The 21201-nt window shown below is 36.6% G+C and overlaps 2 protein-coding genes across 3 annotated transcripts; one reads left to right on the forward strand and one right to left on the reverse strand.

Moving 5' to 3' along the window:
• Positions 1-10: 10 nt before the first annotated feature.
• LOC149007227 (ARM repeat superfamily protein) lies at positions 11-10359 on the forward strand. Its single transcript, XM_089165702.1, has 15 exons — positions 11-577; positions 1262-1438; positions 1668-1792; positions 1868-2003; positions 2376-2522; positions 2597-2650; positions 6296-6391; positions 6485-6544; positions 6669-6743; positions 6824-6877; positions 7134-7235; positions 7324-7983; positions 8356-8490; positions 9018-9125; positions 9678-10359. Exons 1-15 carry the CDS (start codon positions 164-166, stop codon positions 9825-9827), a joined length of 2493 nt encoding a protein of 830 aa, XP_089021828.1. The 5' UTR covers positions 11-163; the 3' UTR covers positions 9828-10359.
• Positions 10360-13970: 3611 nt separating this feature from the next.
• On the reverse strand, positions 13971-17208 carry LOC149007228 (BTB/POZ and TAZ domain-containing protein 1-like). Of its 2 annotated transcripts, none has more exons than XM_089167273.1 (6): positions 16856-17208; positions 16605-16738; positions 16041-16344; positions 15600-15922; positions 15110-15271; positions 13971-14368 (listed from the first exon to the last, which is right to left on the reverse strand). In XM_089167273.1, the coding sequence occupies exons 1-6, from the start codon at positions 17030-17032 to the stop codon at positions 14326-14328; spliced, it is 1143 nt and encodes a 380-aa protein (XP_089023399.1). In that variant the 5' UTR covers positions 17033-17208; the 3' UTR covers positions 13971-14325. The 2 variants fall into 2 exon arrangements, with proteins under 2 accessions (XP_089023399.1, XP_089023398.1); XM_089167272.1 differs by having other exon boundaries at positions 13972-14377.
• Between the last annotated feature and the right edge of the window lie 3993 nt (positions 17209-21201).

Here is a 21201-nt window from a genome sequence, read left to right on the forward strand (position 1 = left end):
GAGCCGGACTCTCCCCACCCCAACCCTACCCTCACTCGCCGCTGCAACGCCCTTCTAAACCCTAAACCATCGCTTACCGCGCAAACCACCGTTGCTTATTAATTAAAACTCTGCATTGTATTGTCTGGTTTTCCACACTGTGAGGCTCGAAAGAGAAGAAACCATGTCTTCTTCTTGCCATGGGCTTCCGGATTTATCTCCGGACTCACTTGTCGCGTCTGGTAGAAGCGCAGAGAAGTTCAGTCTTCCATCCCTGCAAGCAAAGATGAAATGCGACCCTGAGGGCTACGAGTCCGAGCTACTCCTTCTCTACCGCCACTTCGATTCGTCTCTGCAACTTTTCGAACAACAAGCTGCTCTCAATTATAATTCCATAGGTGGTGTTAGCAGTGATCTCTCCGTCGCCAAGAATCTCGGTGACATGGTCATGTTCCTCGCTCACGTCACTCCCTTCTACCCAAAGCAACTCTCCCAATTCCCCAAGCAGCTTGCCGACTTACTCCGCTCTGCCTCTCGGTTACCGTCGTCTCTCCGCGTTCACGTTGTACAAGCCCTTATTCTCCTTGTTAACCGAAAGGTATTGCCCGATTTCCATCTAGTACTTAAACTGAAACATCATAAGCTGAGATTGGTGTATCTAGGGTCACATCACCACTTATTATTCAGTCGTTGTAAATCTCTGCTAGTGTCAATTGAATTTCTTCTGTTGTGGATGAATTCAAATGCCAATGGCTACCCTATTTGCAATTGACATCCAAAAGAATTTTTACTCATGGTCCTATTGGCTGTATATGAACCCCTAAAACCTGCATTAACATTCAGTGAATTGGTAAAGACATAATATGCTTGTTTAAGTTAAGCTCAGAACAGTTGAGCTGGGCAAGGAAATGGGCAATTACTAACCAAAAACCAAATATTGTAAAGCAATGTCACCCTGTTTCATTCAAGGCTAATTGGACACCAAGAATATGTGTTTTCTTTCTCTCCATTCCAAGGTTTTCAAGATTTGGGAATCGAATCAGTTAATCACCTGATTATGATCAGCAAATCACCATCCAGATCAGAATGGTATTTGACTGATTCAGTCCCAATTCCATATTCTATGTTGATTTTTTCGTTCAACCGTTCAAAAGTTTTTCAGATTGTGGGATGTGGAGCTACATACAGTAGCTAGATGACTTGTAAATACAACTGGAGATTTATTTAGCTCACATTCTTTTGTGTGTACTTCCTGAGCAATGTCACATTTCTTCTTTAACAGGTGGTTGATATTGGAGACAATCTTGGTTTATTCATGGAACTTCAAACTTTAGGGGACAGGGTTGTAAAAAAACTGGCATTCTCTCATGTTATTCATAGTATCAGGCGCATGAACCAGAAGCATAAGAATGAAGCCAACAATCGGAAACTTCAGAATGTTCTATTTGCACTGTTACAGGTAGGTTTTGCCCCAAAAAAGATAGTGCACTGTTTTGGCAGCTTGGCCAAACGAGACTGAAACATAAGTTTATGAATTTTCCCCCTCTCTGCTAATACTTCTCAGCTTTTTCATGTCATGATATATGTAATTTCAATGCTTCTGGTCAGGTCTCTTGTTTTTTTCTTTTTTTGGCTTGATTTTAACAAACGCCGAGTCATACTAAATCAAGAACTTTATATTGCATCAGCAAGAAGATGAATCAAAAGCTAAAAGGTCCCTGACAGTACTCTGTGATCTTCATAGAAGAAGGGTCTGGTTTGATGATAGGACAGCAAATGCAATTTGCACTGCATGTTTTCATCCATCTTCAAGGTACAAATATCACATATTCTGTTGTTATTGTCACTCTAGAACAATGAGATGAAAAGTTAATCCTGAATTTTTCAGGATAATGATTGCTGCTCTATCTTTCCTTCTTGGTTATGAGAAGATTGAAGATGATGACAGTGAAGACTCCAGCAGTGAAGATGATATGACTTCTGAAAAGCCCCATATTGTTATTAGCAAGGAGGATGTCTACAAGGTCATTTGTGAACTGCTATAGTTCCTCTTTATTTTTTGTCTTTGGAGGTTGGGTGGATCTGCTTTCCCATTCTTTTATTTTTGGGAAAAAGATCATTCTCTTGCCTCTCACTTCCCTTGCAATGCATGCCCCCTCTATTGATGAAACCATTTCTTCCTCCTATTGATGTCCTTGAGGACTTGGATCTTGGAAGAATGACTGAACTTCCTTGTAAAACAGTATTTGGAGTTCATTTGTTTGCAGTCAGTACCTAATGAATGGAAATTTTGTTTTCTATCAGCTTATTCTCATGAAGCACACCTTTTAGATCCTCAACTTCATATAAGCCATTATAGTCATTCTATAACCATGTTGTGGTTCCCTCACCTACAGGCTCATAACAAAGGTACAACTAGAAGCAAGAAAAAAAAGTTAGCAAAACTGAAGCGTGCCACCCGAAGCCTGGAAAGGCAGCAGAGAATTTCGCAAACCAAAAATTCAAGTTATTATTCACCATTAAGTCATTTGAAAGATGCACAGGTTAGTTGTTTCAATTCCAGCCTATTTATAATGTATTGCATTGTTATGTATTCTAACTTGCATGGTGCATGTAGGGATTTGCTGAGAAGCTGTTTTCTCGTCTTCAAGCTTGCAATGAACGTTTTGAGGTATACAACGTGCAACTTCCTTTTTCTTTGTATATTCTGCATTTCTGCATTCTCTCTTTCTTCTAGTGTCTGATGTAAAATAAATTTTGTTGGGAGCCTAAAATGGTAAGATCTTCTGATGTTATACTGGCACAGATATATTCTACTGTAGCACATGGACTGTCTTGCATGATACTGTTATTTAGATAATCCCAAAGACTTTACAAGTTGAACAAGGTGGTTTCTTTGCCTTAGCCAACCATCCTATTAGTTTGGCTCAGCTCTCAGTGCCCTGGTGGATTCGCCAGGGGGGTTCTCAGATCACCCTTAAGGCCAGTAGTGCAATTGAAAAAGTGGATTTTAAATGTTTAGATGCAGATTGAAAGGAAGATTCACAAATTTAACGGATCAATGTGTTATTTTCTGTTTTGCTCACTCAACCCTGCCCCAAGACAAATTTCTCATGGCCATTTACAGTTGCTGAACCCACCCACTTCCATTGGAACAGGGTTCTGTTATCTTAAATATCCTTTATATAGTATTTACGTGTTCGTCTTTCTTCCTTGCTCCTTTCCCAGCTACTACTCCCCTGTTACCCATGAGGTTGCCGCAGCCCCTGAAACGGTGGCTCACTTCTCTTCCTAGACTAATCGACTTCTAATTCCCAAACACTATGGCCCACCTCTCCCCAAGTCTGCTCACTTTTGTTTTCAGTTAGTATCGTAATTTTTTTTCCTGTGACTTAGACTTTCTTGATTTATTTTATGTAATACATACACGTGCACAAATTTGAAGGAAAAGATCAATGTATTTTGCAAAAAATATTTATTATGTATGTTCCATCAATATTTTTTTTATTGGTTTATATGTATATAAACATTTGTGGATAGTTTAGAGATAGGATGTATGTATTTATTATGAATATATGTTCTCAAGGGAGTCTCAAATTCAATTAACATGTAAATTTGGCACTCTCATTTTCACTTCTGTACACATGGGTTACTTAGGTTTCCTCAATAATAAACTAATAAAGAGTTAGGTTACACTCTCCCTCAGATACTTGATGTAATCACCACTTAGAAGAATGGCAAAAGCTTTCTTTTGGGATAAAAGCATAGGAATTCTTACTATCCAAAAGTTCCAAGATATTAGTGAGTATAGCTTAGGTCATCCATTTGTCTATAAATATCAAAACTAAACAAACAATGTAAAAATATATGCAGGAAAATTTCATCATTACTCAAAAGTGGATAATATATTGGGAGGGCAATGTGAGAATATTCGGGGAAGTTTTTTCTTTTTGGATGAATAAATAATTGTATTTGAACAAACGAAGGAACAAGAGAAAACCAGCCTACAAGAGGAAGACCGGAAAGAAGAACTGAGACCCCAAGAGACAACAATGAGTATGTTCCTTGAGGAATCAACAACCCGGGGGGTGTGGAATGAAAATGAGCCTAGCTGAAACATCAAAATAGATGTCATTCCAAATCGTGTCTAAAGAGTAGGATTTGGAAGTCTATCTTCAAAGATTGTGCTCCCACCACAGATGGTGGATGGTGGCACATAAGACTAGCTTACCAATTCAGTTACAAATGGAAGAGCCAGAAAAGTTTCTCAAAATCCAGGAACAATCTCAAGTAAAGCCAAAGGAGCAACTCGATCGGGCCAAATGGAAGCAAGGGCTTTTCCCTAGAGGGAACTGAAAAAAGGGCAAGAAAAAAATAGGTGCTCTTGGTCCTCTGAACCATTCTAACATAGAATGCAGCTTGGGCTAGCTGGGATGTAGTGGTCAATGAGGAAGGGTTAGGTGAGGAGGGCAAGGTCGAGAGCCCTCCAAAGAGTGAGAGAATGACGGCAAATGTGGCCTTTGAACCAAACTAGGGGGGCCAAGGGGGGCGTAGAAGATCTCAGCTCGAGAACGAGATCTCGCCAACTTGAAAAACCAAGATCTTGACCATCTCGGCAAGATCTCGGTTAGGATATGCAATTTTTTGGCGTCAACTCGGTGGCCCATCTCGGTGGGTTTTAGGGTCCCAATTGGGATGAAACTTGGTATTTAGCCTATTTAAGGCATTTTAAACACATTAGTGGCCCTAGATTTGTCAGAAAATAACCCTAAGTATGGTTTCTAAGTCTACCCATGGTGTGAAACCAAAATGTTGTATGATTAGGGAATGCAAGGTTATACAATTTGTAATATAGAACCCTTAAGGCCTATAAATGAAAAGCAAGTGTATCAAATGCATCAAATAACCTAATTGTCATCAAAATTCCATCCACATGAGTATCACAATCTCAATTTTCAAGAATAGAATAATAAAATTATATAACCATTAGAAGTTCTATATAAGTCATTAAGTCACGAGTTCATAAGACAAGCAGAGAATGATTGATCTTCCTTCAATGTTGTAGATGTGCTAAGAGTAGTTGCAAGTGAAAATTCAGTTGAAATCTGCAAAAAAAATGACAAAAATTGAGAGTTCCAGCGAGATATGGTGAAATCCAGGCGAGATTTAACGAGATATTGTGAGATCTCAAGCGGGATATCCAAACTCTCTGCTCTCAATCTCCATCTTGTCTCGCTTCTTTGAAAAAGCGAGATATCTCGCGAGATCTCCCACCATGGTACGAAGGAGGTTCCAAGGTGAGAATATTCGGGAAACTTTTATCTTTAGATTTTGTCTTGTTCCCCATTCAAGGGAAAATCTTGGACCTTGAAGGACATTACTTTTGCAAAAACAGAAAAATGATGATGCAATTTAAAATTTTGGATTATGGGTGTCAGATGCATAGTGAGAGATGAACCTAATAAATTATGAAATCACGGGAGATGGTTATTCAAATCCAACTGAGACAAGAGTTCACTGATGAAATCTTCATTTACAGCTCTTTCTTCCTTCTCTGGTTGCTATGTATTTTCCATCTGGTGGAAGGATGACTTTGGTTTGATACTAAGATCTCTGTGCTCCCCTTTTCCAATTTGAGAGTTCCACTTTTTTTGGCAGTTTGAGTATGATGGGTTGAGACGAATTCAGGTATAGCTTATAGTTGGTTTTATGTTTAGAAGATCCAAGATATAAGCTATCCATATATGAGATTAATGGAAAGATTTATACTTTACAAGGAGGATCTTCATTTGGTCTTGATGACCTACAAAGTTTATGGTAGAGTCCTTATAGAATTAATCTGATAGAGGACGAGGCAAACATCTTGTTGGTACAATTTCAGCTTGAAATGAATAGAGGAAATAACTAACAGTACAAATAGTTGTCATTTTTTTGTATCTTTTATTCATGTCTGTTTGATGACATTTTGATAGTTTTAGCAAAACTGCAAATCAGAGTTTGAGCAATTTTCATTGCTTGGACAATTGGACTACAATATGACCGTTGAGATGTACTTTGGTCCTCCATTCAGTCCATTGCATGGAATAATCCTTGTACTGGCAATGAAAAATAGTGAAATGTACTTAACGACACATGGTGATACCTTGAAGGACTCTTCATTGTTGTAATTGATGTGTAGCTTGGGATTGTAACTCTAATCATTTCCTCCATCTATTTAGCCAAACAACCCCTGTTGCAGACTTGGTGGCTTTTCTTCCTTGACTTCTGCTAATAAATTGTTATTGGCTTCCACTTTGCACCTATTTGGGTTTTTCAGGTTAAGATGATGATGTTGAAAGTAATCGCTCGAACCATTGGACTTCACCGCTTGATTTTGTTAAATTTCTATCCTTTTCTTCAGAAATATGTTCAGGTATTTCATGTCATTGCTGCTTGAAAGTATTTATGCTTTTTCATACTTCAAACAATAAGCTCAAGTGTGTTTTTTTCCTTCTTTTGGTTCCAGCCCCACCAACGTGATATCACAGAATTACTGGCTGCAGCAATTGATGCCTGCCATGATATGGTCTTCCTTTCTATTGTTCAGCTTTAATGTTTCTAATTTCTTCTGCATTTTGTTTGTACTCAAGTTATTTTATTCATTTTTTTGTCTCATCACTTCAATGAATTGGCTGGCTTTATGTGAATAGGTGCCTCCAGATGCAGTTGAAATGCTATTCAGACAAATAGTAAATCAATTTGTGCATGATCGTTCTCGCACAGAGGTGCTTCTAATATTCTATTGAGTTGGATGACTATTTCTTTGATTGTCTAATTGTTTCATGACATACACTTTACTTTGCAGGCAATTGCTGTGGGATTGAATACTGTAAGAGAGATATGCTTACGTATGCCTTTGGTATGTTTCTCTTTTCCATTGTACTGTTTCTTGTTGACATATGAGCTGTTATAGAGCACAGAATTATAGATGCATTGTGTAAGCTATTGTAGATTTCCCATTTCTGTTGTGATGCATGTCTGTTTAACTGTTTAGATGATTTTCCTATCAGTTTATCCTCCGCTTGTTTCTTTTTCCTGCTTTTGATTCTTTTTATAAACAATTTACCCAACGAGTTGGTGTTTCTTAATTCTTAATCCTTCTTCATGGTGTCTAGTTGATGACAGAAGAGTTGTTGCAAGACCTTGTTTTGTATAAGAAATCACATGAGAAAGCTGTTTCTTGCGCGGCACGTTCTTTGATTACTTTATTCAGAGAGGTAGTGTGGTGCTCTTATCTGCATTTCTCCTGTTCCTTTTTCTCGTTTGACTTGTTGAGTCAGTGACCAATATATTTGATTGGCTCAGGTATGCCCTTCGCTGCTTGTTAAGAAGGACCGGGGACGCCCTACTGACCCAAAGGCAAGGCCAAAAGCTTTTGGAGAAGTTCATGTTATCAGCGATGTTCCTGGTATTGAATTGTTACAACATGGTGGTGGTGGTAGTGGTGATGATGATGATGAAGAATGTAGCAGTGATGATGGGGAGAAGTGTGTTAGTGACGATGAACTACAACAGTCATCTTGTGGGGATTCTGAGGGTGAGGATGATGCCAATACTGAAGCAGAAGATGAAAATAATGAACAAGGTAGCGATTCTTCAAATGAGGATGATGCCAATACAGAAACAGAAGAGGAAGATAGTGAAGCAGAAGGTAGTGATTCTGGGGATGATGATATTGATGAGGAGTGTGAGGACAAAATGGAGGGAGAAATGAGGGAACAATTGATTAGTCTTGACAATGTTGATAGTGAGGATGAGGCGAGAGACATGGCGGAGGAACAAGGAAAGGAAAAAATAAAATCACGGAAGAGAAAGTCATTTGATTTAGATGGACAACTGAATGCTGCTGATACAAGTCTACGGGCTCTAAAGAGATTAGCAGGAGCTAAGACACAGCCTACTTCATCAGACTTAGCTGATGCTTTTCTTTCGAATGAAGATTTCCAGAAGATAAAACAATTGAAGGCATGTTTTCTCTCCCTATGCCTAATAATAATTGATTCAATTAATCCGTGGTAATTTTTTCAATTCTATTTGTGTATGGTAATAAACATCAATGAATGGCATTTTGGTCTTCTATGGATGACATTCAGAAAGTTAATCCACAATACAAAAATCTAGATTCTAAATTTTGAAAAAAATCCCAAGTCTTCAACGGATGAGAAATAGCTTTAGTTCTGAATTGAACTCATAGCATGATAAGCTTCAATCAGATTAGTTGAAAAGTCTCATAGGAAGTGCTGAAGTAACCCTCCAGAGTAGGGTCCTGTTTCAATAGAATCTGTATGTATGTTTGTTGCTACTTTCTACTAATTGCATCTAATTCAAATTAATTAGGCAAAGGAAGAAGCGAAGCTTGCTCTAAGGAAACATGGGCTGTTAAGAAAGGGTTCGGATCCAAAGTCAGCAACTTTTAAGATTCCTAGTTCTGAACAGTTGAGTATCAAAAGAGTGGATCCGTCCAAACTTGAGGTAAGTACTCCTGCACCCTCCTCGCTCTCTCTATGTCTTTGTTTACATGAATGGTGGTGGACACAAGTGGTTCAATTTGATAGAGGATCTAAAACCCATTTACTGGTTGTATTTCAGTCCAAATGAAAACTTATTTGGTTCAAAATGGGTTCCAATCTATAAATAAAAGGGAGAAAAAATGGCCTTTGGTGGAGTACATATCATTGTATCTTTTACTCTGGACATCCAGTGGAGTCACCTGATGTGGTCATTTTGGGCTGGAATCAACTAATGAGATTGGGGCTGTGCCTGTGAATTTTATCCAAGTCCACCCAAATTTATGGTCCTTGCCATTTTGGTTTGGCTGATCTTATTGAAGAATCTACTTATCTACGGAAAAATCCCTGATCCAGTTCAAACACTTAAACCATGCTACCTTATGCATTTATTTTATTTGTTTTCATGTCATCAATTTCTGGCACAATTTGGTGTTTTTGAAAATCCTTCTTTTTACTATAGTATGTTCTACTTGCATCTTTACTCTGTAGGTAAACATTAAACAAAGGATAACCAAGGAGGAAAAGTTGGCATTAGTGAAAGCTGGGAGGGAGGAGAGAGGGAAGTACCAAGCCCGAGCAGCTGTGAAGCAGAAAAAGGTATTTTGTGACTATTTTAATATGCATGACTTTGGTAGCTCTTTTATGCTTCGCCTGTTTTTGTGGACCATGCACTTGGAGAACTTAGAATATTTTACCATTAGAAAAATGAAAGCACATGCCTCTACCCTCAGAATGGGGTGCAATGAAGGCGCACAGGTAAGTACTGCTACTGTTGGAACATTTTTAAAATGACCTAAACTCCCAGAGAGTGGATGATTAGTCTAAGAATAATGTTCCTTCAAATTGAGAAATTGCAGTACCTACTGTTTTTTTGTAAGCTCTTGTAGTTCAACTAAGTCGTTTGAACTCCAAACATGGGGTCCAATGTATAGAATTCACCAACTTTGATAGTGTATACTTTAAGCGGTGCAATAGGTTTGAGTCTACTTTATGAAGCTTGTGGTCCTGTCGATAAACTCTAGCACCTTCCTTGTAAAAGTTCCATCTGCTATGCTCTAGGCAGAAATGGCATGTGATGTTTGTTGTTGGTAGTTCTGAGGTTCTTTTCTTTTGTATTGTCTAAATGAATTTTATTTGTAAAAATAACAGAAAGGAGGTTTGAGTAATCGCCAAAAGGAGCACAAGAAGGCAATGCCTCTTGCTGCAAAGAGAGCCAAGGTCTCAAGGACCCGTGAAGCCAAAAAGAAACTACAACGCAGTGCTGGTAAACAGTTCCGGGGTAAGAAAGCCTGGAAGTGAGTTCTACCTCAATTTTCCGTGGATTTGTAGGAAGAAATGCTTCCTCATGATATGATTGAAACACAATAAATGGCGAATCTGGTGTCAAAGGCTTCCGCACAAGTAGAGTTCGCCCTGGAAGGGGGGAGGCAGTTTTCCTATATAGTCTTACCCCAACAATTTTTGCTGGAAAGGCTGTTTTTGATGCCTTGATTGACATCAAGGCTACAAAGTCGAACACATGTATATTATTATTCTTATTTCTTTTGTATTTTTGTCAACTTTTCTGCTTTGGCTTTCAAAAATATTCCAAGCGAGCTTCATTTCTATTAATGGTGGTGCATTTCTGTAGTATAATTATTGGGGAAAAAAATCTTCCACATCGTCTCGAGTCAGTCGCGGTGAAACAATTTTTGGCTTTTGAAAGACACTTGCAGGTTGGTTAGGCATTTCTTTAAAGATCGATGGAGCTGACAAAGTGGGCTGCACCTGGATCAGGCCCATTTCCTTTGGAGCCCAAAAGTTTGTGTTGGAATCCAAGCTAACCTAAATCTTTGGCTGAAAACAATGGCAGGCAGGTGTTTTGGCAATCTTCCTTATGGATAAATGCACATGTTCTTTCCACATAGGTTGAGTTATTTTTAAAGTGAAAACTCTTTATTTTAATTTAATTTGAACATTTAGATGTGATTGATGGACATGTGTCCTTCATCTAAAGGAAAATTGATGGTCTGTTCTTTGAGAGAAATGGACCTGATAAAATTCCATTTGATATGTAAGCATGAGCTTAGGTTTTGGACCTGTTAGGGGTAACAAGTTTGCCATCTAGATTTTCCAGTTACGAATTACAATTTTGACATTAATGTGCGGTATAATTCAAGTGATAGAATTTGTTTGGATCAATTTTCTCAAAGAAACTGATTCTTGCAATCGACATTGGTTGGCTAGTAAACCCAATAAGATTGGTCTGATACCAATGGTGCAAAGATTTAAGGTTCAACATTGAAAATAGAGTTTAAATTATAGGGCATTCGAGTCATCTTCACACGTAGGGTATTCTAATCATATTAAAGAATTCATGTTTCAAACTTTCAATCATTAATTGGAAATAATCCTTTACAGTGTTTAACAGCATGGACTTCATTGTTAGATTTCAATGATGTCACAAGTGTTGACTTATGAAAATTCCACCGAATAGAACAATCAGCAAATAAGAGAAAAGAAGAACACAAAAATTTATGTGGAAAACCCTTAAAATGGAAAAACCACACGAAGAGAAAAAACTCCACTATAGATAAAGAAATATACAAGAGGGAAGATTTTGGGATGAATTACATATGGAGGATGAGGCATCATTTTATAGTCTCTCCCCATCCTACCTTCTCCCACATCTATTCGAAACTGGGACTAAAACTCTTAACAAAACTCCCACTTCTTTATGATGTGGAATAACAACTCCTACTTCTATTAGATGTGGGATAACTGAGACTAATACATACAACAAGTTCCGTTACAAAAATGAAGAATGCAATGAAGGATGCATGTAAAAAACTCTATAGATTATTATAATGTGTTTGAAAAAGAAAGAAAAAAAAATTCTTTTTCCAAGCAAATTAATTCTTTAAAGGTACAATAGAAGAAAGCGTAAACGCAAACAAGGTTTACTCTATAGGTGATGATATCGAAATGACGCCATGAAGATGACTGCTTCTTGTCATAATTGGGAAAATGTTTAGATGTAAGTTTTAAACTTCATCCACACTTTTACCCAAAAAAGAATTATCCATATATTGATATTTCATTAAGAGCTTTCTATTTGAATAAGACTTTTTCTTTTATTTATTTGTTGATTTGTTTTATTTTGGTTGGGGATAAGATCAGACGTATTTGAATGAGACTTAAGCTTAAATATTGTAAAATTTATATAATTTCTTTTGTTAACTTAATTTACATAATAAAAATTCTAACCTTTTAGTCAACCCATGAGAGTTTTTCATGGGTCCCATGAAAAATTCTCTCTTTATAATTTTAAAATGAATTTCATTTTAAATTTTCATGAGGATTTTGGAAGGAAAGATCATGTATGGAAGTCATAATTAGCTGATTGAGATAAGGAAAATCGAAATTGAGAAACCATAGAGCCACAGAGCTTGAGAGAAAACGAAAAACTAATTTCTGAATCTCATCCTAGATGTTTAGCCACCATGGTAATGCTATTGTTGACTCCTTAGTAGAGAAAGCTGCATGAGTGGAGTACATGATTAGGGCTGCAATAGGATTAAATGCTTTAGGTTTCTTAAAACCTTAGATATTTGATATTAGATATGGCAGTTTGTCTTTGATTTTGACTCTAATCTTAATTTTGATTTTACGTGGTCAGGTTGAGCTGGGTTAGGTTAAATACTTAATGTTTGACATTGATTTTGACTTAATCACAAAACAATAAAACAATGTATCATGCCTTCTCATTGTCCTACTTTCACCAAAAATAACTCATAAAGTCTGGTTCATTCCTACTCAAACACTCAACTTTGACTTAGTCTTAAACCTAATCAAAGCCACCCTGACCAAACTTTAAGATTTTCATTGGACACGTTAGTCCAATTTGTCCCTGGTTGTTCCCCCCCCCCTTCTCCTTCATATTTTGATAGGGATATTTTTGCATTTGAAAGAAAATAAACAGTAATTTATTGATAAATTAAACAATGTGTCCAATGAAAATCTAATTTTGGGGTGTCTACCATATGGCCCAATAAATATTTATATTTTATATTCTTATCATTGTATGTATTTAGTGTTGCCAAAAAAAAATGTGTATCTTGACTTTATGCAAGTATGTTACTTGGTCATAGGTTAGTTAACTTTAGCCACATTTAAGTACCTTATAGAGTTGCCCATTCATGTATGTTCGACTAACTACAGATTTATTTATCGAAAAAAAAATTGACTATTAATTTCTCAAGAAATATATATAGATTCCAAGCAAGCATTTCCAAATATGGATAAGAGTGTAAGTTACAAACAAGCATTTCCTAATATATACAAGAGTACAGATTTGAAACTTGCATTTTCTAATCTGTATTTCACTTGTAAGTCTAATAACTTGCAAGTCAGATTTCAAACAACTAATTTTCTATAATGTATTTCACTAGTAAGCTTTGTAACTTGCAAGCCACCACTTAACATGACATATGGAAAGATATTAATAACTACCCTTCTACTCTCCAATGAGATCAGTTACTACATGGATCAAAGTGAGTCTTCACCATTCAAGGGGTCCAAGACTAATTGGGTTGTGTGGAACTATAGTCTATTATTTTTTTCTTAGGTAATAAGTAAACTTCATCCATTGAAACTGCAAACGATCATAAAAACACACCCAAAAAGAAAGTTGCATGCAAATACAAGGTTGAAAGTGAAATCCGAAACCAATGAGAAGAATTGCTAAAACTGTTATACATGCAATAGATAGGATCTTCCAAGCTAAGGCATGGGTCTAGCCCAATAAGAACCTTAGAAAAAAAAGCTGTAAAAACAGTAGCAACATATAAGTTCAAGAGATGCAAAAGATGCATCCACCATGACACAGCGCAAGAGCAGAAAGATACATGCCGCAAGGACTAAGAGACACGTGCAGGGAGGTTCCATTGCCAAATGCGCAAGTGCATCAGCAGTAGATTGGTTGCCGGATGGTGTGGCAGCAGAGGCGTGCGGCAACAAAACTTCCAGATCTAAGAGATGAGTCTTCCGAAGATCAGGTTAGTCGAATCCAATTTGAAAAATGGGTGATTTTACATTCAATATGATAACATGTTTGAAGCACTGTTCAACCCGACCATGCTTTCTCCAAGATAGCCTACCATGCATATAAAATTTTGGTGGTTGAGGAGAATCTTAGCTTGGTTTTCATATGCATATATTTTTAGTCGTCGAAAAAACCTTAGCTTGTATTTAATGGTTATTGTCACATTCCCTATAGGTCTAGATAATAGAGAGCCACAAATATTTACCAAACAAGATTTTTTGTCGGAACAGATTTCTAGAATGTTTCATAAGGAGGTATTCATTTCTAGGCATGTTTCATAAGGAGGCATGTTACTGATCTATTCTACAAATTTATAATAAGAGCTTTTTATGTGTCGGTTGTTTTAGTAGGTTCTAAACCAATATCGGGTCTCTTTAATGTAATATATCACGTCTGGATTTCACACAAATTAACATCGATGTTCTCATTCAATGTTTTCAAATTTAAAACGTAGAGAGATCAAATTACCCTCACAGTGTTTAATACATATGATATTGACTAAAAGTACTCCCAATAGCCAATTTTATCAACTACATTAGTTCCTCCGTCTTCCACCCTGCTAGAAACCATTCCACAAGCAGACAAAAAAAACCCACCACCAATGCCCCAACAACAATGAATTGCACTGAAATTTATCTCCAAGTAGAGAGATTCGCAGCTCGATGCGCCCTTGGATCGGTGAGCTCTTGAAGCTTTTTAGACTTTTTGGAGGACTCAGTCATCCACACAAAATCGTCGTTGTCCTTTATCTACGTGTCTATTATCACTGTGATTATCAAAAGAAACAAAAAAAAAATTTAGCTTTTTCCATCACAAGCAAAACAAAATTCAAATATCTAATTATTTCACTTGAGTTTGATCCTATCTATTATTTTCGCTTAGGAAAAGAAAGAAGGGAGAATTATTTGCCTTAGTTACCAACTTAACCCATTAACTTAAAAAATAGAAGAAAAAAATGTCACTATTCCTCATGTCACCGTTTTAGCCTTGAGAATTTCAATTTTCACTTTCCAAATCAGATTTCACGTAAATGAAAAGAAAAAAAAAAAAAAGGAAAACACGGAAGGAGATGAGTGAATGGAAAACCATGGAAAGATGCGAGAGAGAAGAGATAATTATGGGAAGGGGAGAAGAAAGAATTAAATACAGAAATATACAACATATGATAGACAATCCAAGGAATTTTGGTGGATTTACACAAACCCCAAAAATTTAAGCAATTCTGAAATGAGATATTTCAAGACCTGAGAACATTGAATTGAAAAATAACGGACAAAACTGTTTACATAATAATGTATAAATTCTATCCTTCCCCAACGATCCTCCCTTTCTGATTAGTTGGGTTTCACTTTCATCTATCTAACCGAAGCCATCAAAGCCATGAAAATGAGGAACAGATGGCAATTTTTCTCTTCCTTCTTTGTGATCAATTGTCACATCGGTTTATATATTTTGCATGGAAGGAGACAAAACAGTTCATTTCCATTGTCCGACTCACCCCTTCTGATACTGCGATTTTTTCGATTCCCAGGGCTTTGTCATTGGGTTTCTGGACAAGGACAACAAAGACATGACCTTGGCCGCCATCACTTTCCTCACAAGTAATCTCCACCTTGCATCATCACCTCCTTTCACCCCTTGCTTCTTCAACTTGAATTGCCTGTCAATCCCAAACATATATAAAAATCCAATCAAAACATCAATATCAAATCGACCCCAATCTAATTCAAAGCTTGAAAGCGAGAAAGACAAATTCAGACCATTGTTTCCGTAATCAGTTTCAATTTTGGCAGAGCAATTCAATTCTAGTACTTTGAGGTCCATTCTCGAATGTTTTTGAGTCTGAATCAAATAATTTTCTGATCGAAGGCTTAAATTCTAGGGTTTTGGGACCGAATGATTTTGCAAAAATACAAGATTATTTGGAAGCATTTTTTCCACCTATTCAACAAATTACTTCCAGAGAATTCTAGTATTGAATTTCTCACCTGCAAAGAGGGACCTTGCAGGAATCCGACGGATCACACTCGCAGATGGAGGAATGGAGTCGGAAGAGCTGCCACATGCGCTTGCACCTACTGCAACCACCGTGAACCCTCTTGCTGCAAGTGGCAAAATGCCTAATCAGAAGTTGCAGGCCCTGACACGTAGAGAACCTCTGACATGGTTCCTTGCTCCAGGTTGGCTCCTTGTCGTACGGTCCAACATTTGTACACCCTTCTGTACATATGTGTTCTAGGCACTCCATCGCTTCGCTGAGTTGCAGATACAGACTCTGCGTCTCCTTCTCCCTTCTCCTTCGCTGTCGCCTCTGTAATTCGCATTTCCATTATCGTTCATATATTAGTAAATCGGAGGAGTATATTGAAATTGGATTAAAAATTCATCGTCAATCACAATTGATTTTGGATTAATTCATCGTCACTCACCGTTTCGGCTTCGTCAAGGAATTGAAGGATCTCGAGCTCGAGGGAGGCATCGTGACTCTGCAAGAACTTCCAGGCTTCGGTCATCTCGACGGCTTTGAAGTCCTTCCGGAGCAACTTCATGCATTTAACTCGAAGATCCGGCGCGTCGCAGAGCCTTGCTAGCTGAAGTATATCCACCACATTGTCACTGTTCAAGCGCACAGCTAACTCTTTGATGCATCTCTGCTTGAGATGGCGTATCGAGTAAACGTGCGACAGTGCTAGCAAATGGATCCCGTACTTGTCCATATCTTCCTCCGAGAATCTGCAGTAATGTCATGGAACATGCATTTCGTTAAAGAATTATTACAATGGAATATATCTGGTGAAGAAATTTTCTCCACATTTTACTACTTTCATTAAACATAGAGATCAAAAAAATTGAAGATCGAAAACAGATCACCAAACAATTTCGTTTTAATTGAAAGCAAGAGAGAAGGATATTCTAGAAAAACTGTCGAACCAGAGGACATATATTTTGACTTCGCTCACACATGACTGCTTCCAAGTAAATGGAAGGCTCACCTGGAAGAATAGAGATACCGGACAAACGCAAGCACCGCATCGCTAGGAACGCCCAAAATAGGGACAATCTTCCTTGATTCGTAACCCTTTTGTGGACGATATAAGTTATTCTCCAGTACAGATGAAGCCGAAGCCTATTCCAGATCAAAAATTCACAAACGAAGCAAAATTAGCAAAAAAAAAAAACAAGAACCTAATAACCAGTGATCATATCTCAGGCTTCTAATGATTTCAAATGAAACAGAACGCACCAGAACGCTAGCATGCACCGGAATTCTTGATCCACCAGAAGTAAGGATCCGAACATCGGCTTCCGAAAAAGAATACTTTTCCTTTTCGGCCGACAATCCACAATAACAACCCGAAGATTTACAGTGATCGTCGGAGAATTTGATCGGAGAAACCTTCATTGTTTGGCCGTCTTCCATTTCAAATGCAACAAATTATTCAACACAGATTGAGACCAGACGAGACGAGACGAAACGAACGAGACGAGAGAGAGAGGATTTGCTTCTTTCTTCTTCTTCTTCTTCTTCAGTAATTGTTTCTGAGTTCTTCGAAACGTGTAAATCCGTTCGTCTCCAGTTCGAGTTCGTCTCTTATTTATAGAATTATAGCTCTGGCAGGTAAAGCTCAAGTCAAAGGTCAGCTGCTTTATTTATCTTATTTATTTATTCATTTATTGGAGATGAAATAGGCAGAGAAATGGAGAAATAATTTTTAACGCAAGAGATTAACGGAAGGAAAGAACGTTATAACTGTTGTTGACATTTGGTTTCTGTTTTGCCGGGAGTATAGTACAGCTGTAAACAGACGTTACAGACGCGTTAATCTGATAATACGGACTAAGTTTCAGTTGTGAATTATTTACAGAAAGGGAAGAGCATCATCATCCGACGCATGACCACGTGTTTTATTGATTCTTTGACGAGTACAGGTGGCGACACGTCAGAGATGGATAGGCTTATTACTTACGTGGTTCGCGGCTCTTTCTTTTTTTTCCTGAATTTTGGATTTTTATTTCCATTTTTGCCATAATAATAAATGAAGGTGTGTGTGAGTTAGGTAAGAGAAGAGATTCTTTGATTCGATCAAATTAGAGGATACGTGGAGCTCTCGTTCTGATCCTTCCAGCTGTTATTTGTCGCGTCGCACTTTTTTCTGGACATGGTCGGACCGACAGTCCAATTATTCTCCAGGATTGCATCCGTACTTTAGGTACCTTAAAAGTATGTTGAGCTAATGAGCTGGCAGTGGACCGGGGTGGTTCAATCTTAGACGAACCAAACCAATGTGTTTTTGTGCAAAACATTGTACAGGTTCGGTTCGGTTCGGTTCATCAAAAGACTGTTTAATAATTTTCACCGCTACCCTTGAGTAATCCCCTAAAATTAATGTCATCAACTGAGTTATCCAACATAGCAGTCTATTTTTATTTTTTTATTTTCAATATTATCCCTATATCCTCACCTAATAAAATGTAGAAGAAAAATAAATAAATAATATATATAATTGTTGAAAAAATAGAGATCATGTTAAAAGATACAATGATAGTTATAGATGATATAGAAATATGAACTGAATCTAGACCTTTTCGTTCAAGGGTATTATTGTCTTTTAAATAATTACTTTACTTACATCCGCACTTAACTATGCTTTCTTAACGGCTGAGCATCTTCTTCTTCCTTTATTTATTTATTTATTATTTATTTGTGCATGAATATATAGACCTATTTCTAAAAAAAAAAAAAAAATTGCTCATGGTAACGGTGATAAATTTTTGAAAATTAAATTTATAAATTGGTATGACCAGCTGGAAACACGTCAGCTTTGCCATCCCAATTTAAGTCAAAAGGATATTACCACGTCTTAAAACAATAAAATTATATCATTAATCAAATTAATAATATTTTCTTAAACTCTTTTTTATTTTTATTTCTTTTTATAAAAGGAAGTTTCTTTCATCATGGATTGACATTAGACAATTTCGTTTTCTTTTTTTAATTATTATTATTTTAAAAATAGATATTTTTTATGTATAATGTTGTTTACAAAATCAAACTTAACATTAGATTTTATTATTAAGCATTTTTAGTAAATAAAAGCCAACCCCATGCATACCACATGGGACATGAGGGGAGTGAATCCAAACACATAAATAAGAGAATCTGGATCATCACCCTGTCGGGGTAGCACAGAGTGCTCCCCGACGGGTTCCTGACCACACAAAACGTGGGGCCCACGGGTAAAATGAAATTTTTTTTTTTTGTGTTTTTCCAAAAAGTGTTTTCACCGTGGGCCCCACTGCTTTGTGTGGTCAGAAACTGTCGGGGGAGCTGATCCGGACTCTAAATAAGATAGGAAAATGACAGGGAAAGAAAACGAGATCCCCAACTAAGTTTATGGACCGTCCATTTAGTATTTTCTTTTGGGATCGTTAGTTAGGTGGAACAAAAGTCAAATATAGAAACAAATTGATGGGCTGGGCTGGATTGGACTGATTGGATATCCTTATTTATCGTTTCCAATTTCGACAAAAAGACAGCTGAGCTGAGAGATTGTAATTTTGCTTAGGTAAATGCGCATGACCGTCAAAAGAGATTTTAGCCGGTCCAAACGGTCGAAATTTACTTTCGATTGTTGAATTTGAAACGATTAATTGCCCGAAATGCTTTGCTTAACCATCCTGCGCATTAACTGAAGCAAAGTCCCAGGAACTAAGAATTTTGGATTTCTGTTTGAAAAATCCTTGATGATTCTTAAACATTTTTTTGTTCTTTAGCCATTAGTGTGATCTTTAAAGAACCTTCGGAGAAGCTGAGCACATTTCTAATATCTCATGTTGCTTTCCCACCCTTCATTTCTTTATTCCAAGAGCCAAATCTGCCAAACAACCTTCACCTACCAGCCTTAATGAATGCTCTGTTTGGTTGTGAGGAAATGAAATATATATGAATTCTTGATAAGTGGAGCATATGATACATGAGATCTTTAGAATTTTCTTGATCTTATCCAAAATTAATGTATGTGGGTTGTATGGTTTTTGTGGTCTATGGGTTGAAATTACTAAATAAATGATCTCCTTATCTATGGGTTGTTGGTGCCCACTTCTCTTCTTATGCCCAAGTCTTTTCTCCTATTTTGTTAATAAAATAAGATGATTAATCTTTTTAAAAGTTTTGTTAGAAAAAAATATATATACGAAACCAATTTGTTTCTTTACTAGGTTAATTATAAGATAATAAGACGATATATTGTATTATCCTACCTATTATAATCATCTTTAATTCAATTGTATAAAATTCAACTATAAAATATATATATTTTTATTTATTTATTTATTTATTTAAACTTAAAATGATAGATAGTGTTGGAAAACTTCTCATATTTCAACTCTAAAATATTGATTGTTGTCCATGTTGGACAATTAATGTTAAATTAATTTTAAAAATAATATAAAAATTAATGACTTCAATCAAATATCCAAAATGGATTACCTGTATGAAATCATATATGACACAAACATAAAAATGCACAACTTTCAATGGTTATTTTATTTTATTTTTTATTTTTTATTACTAAACGCAGACAAAGAAATTCATTGAGAGAAACAAGTCTGGGGAAATTCTCCCAGTAGGAATAGAGTACAAAGGATCAAGACCTCGTGGTGGCTGCATCCATCAAACTTTAGAAATATTCAAATAAACGATCACCTCTAACTAATAGATCGGCAGAAACATTGTCTGATCTCGAAATATGAACTATCACACAAGTATCAAACTCGAGCAAAAAGTTCTTAATAAGCTGAACCAAATTTAAACAATTTCAATCCAAAGAACTAGGTGCACCATGTAAACTGGAGACTGCAGCCTCACAATCAGAAAAAAGCTTGATATTCTTTATCCCTATAGTGAAAGCAAGTTGAAGGATATCATATATCACTTCCAGCTCCGCCTGCGGTGCAGATAGAGCCCGACCTGCTTTCATATAAGCAGCTATAAAAGACCCAAAGGATGTCTTGATAATTCCTCCACTACCACTACAAGAAGTTGTTGCATCCCATGAACCATCTGAAAAAACTTGAGGGAATAGTGATTTCATATTTCTTGTATATATGTGCAGCACAGCTACTTGCAGTGTTCTATTTTTCATTATTAACCTTTTAAAATCAATCGTAATCAAAGACTCTTTAATTAAATAAAAAGAATGCAACTAGTCAAGTGGCATCAGCTTCAAGACAAAAGAGGGCATGAAAATTGGAACCATAGTAATGTTTCCTTGTAAAATTAAAATTGCATCAATATTATTTGACATCTTGATGTAGATGTTTCTCAATCAAACAATAATCACTTACCCAAAAAATTATTTGAAAGTGATTTTTACCATTATTTCATCATTAAGAAATGTCATTATCTTTAATGTTTTTCATGTAAAAATCTGAATTATTTTAATTTATTCAAATTCAAACCAAATAATTATATGGCCAATGCAGGGTATCAATAAGAGAAGGGAAAAAAAACCCTGTAAAATTACTTCACATCCTATAACTTCTCCAGATTTGTGATCAAACAAAGTCTTATGATCATGAATAGTTACT

This window comes from Hakea prostrata, chromosome 8 (genome assembly GCF_041222555.1).
Source record: "Hakea prostrata isolate BN-2017 chromosome 8, UWA_Hpros_2, whole genome shotgun sequence".
Taxonomy (NCBI): Eukaryota; Viridiplantae; Streptophyta; class Magnoliopsida; order Proteales; family Proteaceae; genus Hakea; species Hakea prostrata.

What these genes read in the sequence shown, in the direction of transcription:
- LOC149007227 (XM_089165702.1), top strand. Translation starts at nt 164, where the DNA reads ATGTCTTCTTCTTGCCATGGGCTTCCGGATTTATCTCCGGACTCACTT. An exon ending in TTCTCCTTGTTAACCGAAAG is followed by an intron (nt 578 to 1,261) that starts GTATTGCCCGAT and finishes CTTCTTTAACAG; the next exon opens with GTGGTTGATATTGGAGACAA. An exon ending in TTCTTCAGAAATATGTTCAG is followed by an intron (nt 6,392 to 6,484) that starts GTATTTCATGTC and finishes TTTTGGTTCCAG; the next exon opens with CCCCACCAACGTGATATCAC.
- LOC149007228 (XM_089167272.1), bottom strand. Translation starts at nt 17,032, where the DNA reads ATGGAAGACGGCCAAACAATGAAGGTTTCTCCGATCAAATTCTCCGAC. An exon ending in TCCTTGACGAAGCCGAAACG is followed by an intron (nt 15,923 to 16,040) that starts GTGAGTGACGAT and finishes TGCGAATTACAG; the next exon opens with AGGCGACAGCGAAGGAGAAG. An exon ending in TGCAAGGTCCCTCTTTGCAG is followed by an intron (nt 15,272 to 15,599) that starts GTGAGAAATTCA and finishes TGGGATTGACAG; the next exon opens with GCAATTCAAGTTGAAGAAGC.